The sequence below is a fragment of the Arachis ipaensis genome, chromosome B09 (assembly GCF_000816755.2).
Source record: "Arachis ipaensis cultivar K30076 chromosome B09, Araip1.1, whole genome shotgun sequence".
Classification (NCBI taxonomy): domain Eukaryota; kingdom Viridiplantae; phylum Streptophyta; class Magnoliopsida; order Fabales; family Fabaceae; genus Arachis; species Arachis ipaensis.
In genome coordinates this window covers 6,002,544-6,007,765 of record NC_029793.2, presented here as the reverse complement: position 1 = coordinate 6,007,765, position 5,222 = coordinate 6,002,544, and the positions used below count along the sequence as shown (strand labels likewise).

Here is a 5,222-nt window from a genome sequence, read left to right as displayed (position 1 = left end):
TTCTTGTTAACCTGCCACTATTAGTATCAGATAGTGATGCAATATAGAAGAGTGGTAGCTAGCAATCAAGTTTGTCATTAATGTACTCTCCCTCTTCCCCGCTTCCGCCGGCGGCAAACAAAACACCAAACCAAGTGAAACCCAAGCCTGACAACCGACTTTGATACATTATAATGTTGATGATTCTATACACCTTGTTTATGATATGAAATGGTGACCTTGACTGGAAGGGCCAAAAAAAAAAAAATAGATGCAAACATGCTTGTCCTAGAGATATAACTTCGATCTATCAGAGCTCTCGGGAGTTAAGGAGAACAGTCACCAACAAAATTTCGGTTCAAATCCTTATATATCCATTTTAAAAATAAATTAAAAATACAATGGCTAATTCAACAAGTAAAAAATACTAACTAATATCAACCTCATGGGTAAAATACAAGCAAAGAACAGACCATTCTTTTACACAATCCTTGAATCTTAAATATAAACAACCGTATACCATCCTTTTACACCAATCCTTGAATCTCACAAAAGACAGGAAATGGACTCTTTCTCCGAACAATTAAACAGATACAACACGAGCCTTGTACATGATTATGTAAGCCATGTGCCAATCACCTAGAGACAAACATCATATAACAATTTATTATTAATCTATTATCTCACCCACAAATAATAACGAGAAGAAAAGGATGGATTAAACTATAATGATTGAGCTAAGCCGGTGAAGGAAGAAAAAGAAAGAGGAACTCATGCAAATTCGTTTTTTACTTGGTATGATAGGCTCAATTGTAAAAGGGGATGATAGATAATTTTTTCATATTATCCATATCCACACATTAATTCTGCATATTCTCACCTCCTCCAGATAGTCTAGTGATGTCGTCTTCTATTCTGGGTTTGGGGTTGTCATCATCAAACTCTATCCACTTCCCTACAAACAACAAAATAACTATTAAGTTACTTTGAAAAGACATGGAGGAAAAAAAAAATCAAGAACATAATGTGTTATCCAAGATCCACACCATTTTCTTGCTTGACCCAACCAACATAATGCCCCGAATCAGCACTTCTACCCTTGTGGGTCAATACGGCAACCAAATCATATATTCCAGTCATCTGCGTAGCTTTTTCACCTATGGACACAGACAATGAGTGTCAGAAGCAGATAGAGTTATATTATCACTCCTAACTCCTTATTTTTAAGTGATAATTTGTTGGATAATTATATATTTCTGTTTTATTACCTGTGTTGAAAGCTATGTGACAATGGAATTATTAATGAAGAATTGTGCATTTTATTTCAAGTTTAATCATGTCAAACGTGATTATTTATGATATCTTGTATAAAAATGTAATATTTTGTTCATTTATTATTCATGTTTTCCATCTGTGTCACAATTCTACAATTTACAATTTTACAACTTCTGATTCTAGATAAAATCTAAATTTTTACAAGTTGACCTTCGTCACAAATAAATATGGTTACAAGAATTGCAGCAATTGCATTTAGTTACTGAAAAGCAAGGGCAAAATTACCTAGATCCATTAGATCTTAGAGACTGAGAAAGTGTATATAGAAGTTGTGTCCAACATTCTTCAGCATCCTGTTTGACATGGAAAATAACATGAGTCATTTATTTTAAAAAAACTAAACTAAACTAAATTAACAAAGTGACATTCTACATATAAACCTGTTGCATGAACACTCCATTATGCAGCTGGCCAAATTGAGGGTACTTCTTCCTCAATAACTGGAAATGCATTAACAAATCAGAACAAAATCACTTTCCATCAATCATAATGAAACATGAATAAAACAATAACCAGGTATTAAAATACATATAATATATGAAGAAAGAGTTTCAATTCACAATGAGAGCAACTTATCCTCATGAAATATCACAAGAAATGGAAAATGATAAACAATGATTTCAAAACATAAGCAGAGGTGATAAATATGGGGAACTATAAAAGACGGGTCCTACAGAAAGACTTCCATCCTGAAGGATAGACAGTACGCAGAAATCATATTTAACGGAGTCTTCTCCCAACCATTAAAGGAAAGGCTCATTCAATGCCTATTCAATGGAAAAAGCACTACTTTGGATAATTCAAGAATATCCCACAATTTATTTCCCATGAAGCAAAGAGTAACTGATTATAAAATCTTACAATAATGAAACAAAAAACAGCAATATTACTCTTTCAAGAGGTCTAATGTATACCAAATGAATAGAAATCAATTCATCACAAAAGTACCACAATAACAAGTATCCAAATATTTGTATCAGAATTTCAACAATAATCAACCTAATACATATTATGAAATTTCAAATGTACTATTATAAAATCATAAACAAATTGCTTTCAACTGAATTGAAACCAGAAGTTTGAACCAGAATTCTAAAGATATCTATCCAAAACCAATGTGTTACTAGCACTTCAAATATGCACTATTGTGGATAGATATTGTAACATTCCAATATAGAAAGGAAAAAAGGTCATCCCAAAATCGTATGACATCATAACATATAAGGATGGAAATAAAAAAGATTCTTAAAAAATATAGCAGCAGTCTAGTTAGATAATGTACCATCCAAAATTGCATTGGCGCCACAGGCTTGACACTTTTATCAAGCTCATTGAATAAGTCACGGGTAGCAACTGTCAACAGATGAGAAGACTGGTCAACATCATTGTTCCTTCCTGAATGTGAGTACCTGAGTCCAGGAGAGTTTGCATACATTGTTCAGGTATAGGCCATAAATGCATGAAAGAAAGTTGCCAACTAATGTTCCCTCAGAAAGGACTCACTGAATCAAAGCTGACTTCAACTCTGGCACAGAATGGAGACATTGTAATGTTGAGTTCATATAACAGGTATTTCCCAAATTGAAAAGGCCAGCAGTATGTCCCTGGAAAGAAAGAAAAGAAAAATCAGATATTAAAGAATGAAACTAGTGTATGACTCAAATAAGCACAAGTTAAATTTGAACAAATAAAAGAATAAAATTCAATGTTCCATAGACAATAAGGCTCGCCCAATAGTATTCGGCCTCAATAGTCCGGTAATCAAACACATGAATCATAAAACTAAACTCATAACAGTTTACATGAGGAATCAGAAGCTTGTAAGCATTTACATTAGAATTGTAAACTCGATTACAGAACCTAATTATCAGAGTTAACTCGAGTTTAATAACAGAATATAGATATAAAAACAACCATTTGGTCTTAAGATGGGTAAATGTGACATCACATTGGACCCTCGGTTATTAATAACACCAAAACATTCATTCAATGGTAATCAATCCAAGCGGGTATCATTTTAATAAGAAATTCGAGTGCAAAAAAGTGACATTTAACTATCTAAGGAAAAATGTGGTATCATGCATAAATGGACAACTAATACGATGTTACATATAACATAGACAAAAACAGCTTAAACTTACAACAGCAACTACTTGTTCTCCATGTAAAGTTTTACTTTAGCAACTAAAACAGAATTTGGTAATGTACACTTACAGATGAATCTTTCATGATTCTAAGAGACAAGGTAACATTTCTTGGTTCTATGTGCTGGAAAAATGCCCTAAGCCATTCCAAATCCAGACGAAATTCGATTGCGAAGACAGCATCAAATTCCACCTTATTTGAACAGTTCACAAAAGATATGGCTGCTGGCATGTGGCTGTGAGTTCCAAAGTATCTACATGACTCTAAATTCGGTGCATCGATCTTAGCTTCCTTCAACTCTAAGCAAGCCCAGAAGGACAAAACCTTGAGCCTAGAACTGGAGATCATTAGGCTCTCAGATGTAATACAACCACATAATTCCAACCTCTCAAGTGAAGGAAACTTGTCAAAAAGTTCAAGCAACCATTGGTTAGAGACAAAAACAGAACTCACAGCCTCTAAAAGAAGCACCTTCAAATTTCTGCACTTGTCTATATTGATATCACAAGGGAACTCTAATTCGTCATTACCAAGATGAAGATACTCTAGACTTGGCACATCAACATGAATTTCACGAAATCCATAAAACTTAGCAGACTTTAGCTTAGGCAAATCATGTACTTTTACATTTTCCAATCCAACACAGTGCTCCAATTTCAAGTCTTCAATCATAGGACAACCAGAAATGAGATCTTCCATGGCTTGATCATGTCCCAAATAAACATCAATTAAGGACAATATCCGCAACATAGGGAACCTAATTCTGTGATTTACAAACAATTTATCCACTCTAATCTTCCCTGACAACTCTAATTCAGTTAATGACTTTGCCTTCACTACATCTGGTGGCAAGCAGTAATAATTATCAACCGTGTCAGAGTCAAACTCAAATCCACGGCAATAGTCAACAACTTTAAGTTTAAGCTTTAGCACTTGAATACTACTACTTTCACCTACTATCTTCATCCACCGATCGACGCGATGTGGCATGAACTGAGGATGGAAGAACGTCATACTAAGGCTGAATTCTTTGATGGCGAAGCCGTGGTGGTGGAACCTAACAAGTGTTCTGTCCACAGAGTTGAGGAAGTTGCTGACTTTCCTTCTGTGATCTTGTATCTTCAGGGGATCATTTGTATCCTCAAAGCGCAAGAACACGCCTTGGTCAAAGCCGTGGAAGACCAAGATGGGGAATGAGGACCATGTTTCATGCCAAGCCTTGGACAAAACACTGGTCCTTGCAGCATCTTTGTAAGGCAATCTTGAAAGAATGTCATGGAGGATTATCTTTGGCAGATCAGAAATTTTGTCCATTTCCTTAATAAGACCTCTGAGCTCCCCTAACAGAAACAATTACTAAGGATTAAGTAATGTTCTTCAATTACATTCAAAGTCATTGATATATTGAAATGAAAAGTTCTAGTGAGATGCAAGTATATGAAAAAGTTGAGTGTAAAATGCATACCAGTGTGTTGAAGAATTGCTGAGACTGATGAGATTTTGGTAAAGTGTGAAAAACCTATCTCATCAAGATCTTCATCTGCTATGAGTTATTGAATTTATTTTTCAAGCAACTATCTTTCTTTCTTCTCTGCCAGTGCCTTGTCATGTCAAATATGACTCATGAAATATTTCAGGTTAAGGTTTAATCAACTTTCTCCCGTTTGAAACTTGTGTAGCATGTAAAACAGTAAAAGATAGTGAAATTAATCAAAACTTAAAATAGTATTTTTATATTTAACAATAAAAATTAAACTAAGTTA

At 34.4% G+C, this 5,222-nt stretch overlaps 2 protein-coding genes across 2 annotated transcripts in view; both read right to left on the bottom strand.

Moving 5' to 3' along the window:
- The window catches only part of LOC107617344 (ubiquitin carboxyl-terminal hydrolase 6), a 29,012-nt gene continuing 24,120 nt past the window's right edge, over positions 331–5,222 (bottom strand). Inside the window, exons 16-18 of the mRNA XM_016319093.2 lie at positions 1,026–1,136; positions 860–934; positions 331–618 (exon numbers count right to left, since the gene is read on the bottom strand). Of these exons, the coding sequence (XP_016174579.1) occupies positions 563–618; positions 860–934; positions 1,026–1,136 (242 nt within the window). The 3' untranslated portion in view covers positions 331–562. The remainder of the gene's footprint in view (positions 619–859; positions 935–1,025; positions 1,137–5,222) is intronic.
- Positions 1,186–5,081, bottom strand: LOC110267024 (FBD-associated F-box protein At4g10400-like). The gene is made up of 6 exons (XM_021112144.1): positions 4,925–5,081; positions 3,529–4,799; positions 2,818–2,918; positions 2,597–2,723; positions 1,695–1,754; positions 1,186–1,607 (listed from the first exon to the last, which is right to left on the bottom strand). The coding sequence occupies exons 2-6, from the start codon at positions 4,771–4,773 to the stop codon at positions 1,536–1,538; spliced, it is 1,605 nt and encodes a 534-aa protein (XP_020967803.1). The 5' UTR covers positions 4,774–4,799; positions 4,925–5,081; the 3' UTR covers positions 1,186–1,535.

What these genes read in the sequence shown, in the direction of transcription:
- LOC110267024 (XM_021112144.1), bottom strand. Translation starts at nt 4,773, where the DNA reads ATGGACAAAATTTCTGATCTGCCAAAGATAATCCTCCATGACATTCTT. An exon ending in CGCCAATGCAATTTTGGATG is followed by an intron (nt 1,755 to 2,596) that starts GTACATTATCTA and finishes ATGCATTTCCAG; the next exon opens with TTATTGAGGAAGAAGTACCC. An exon ending in ATGGAGTGTTCATGCAACAG is followed by an intron (nt 1,608 to 1,694) that starts GTTTATATGTAG and finishes CATGTCAAACAG; the next exon opens with GATGCTGAAGAATGTTGGAC.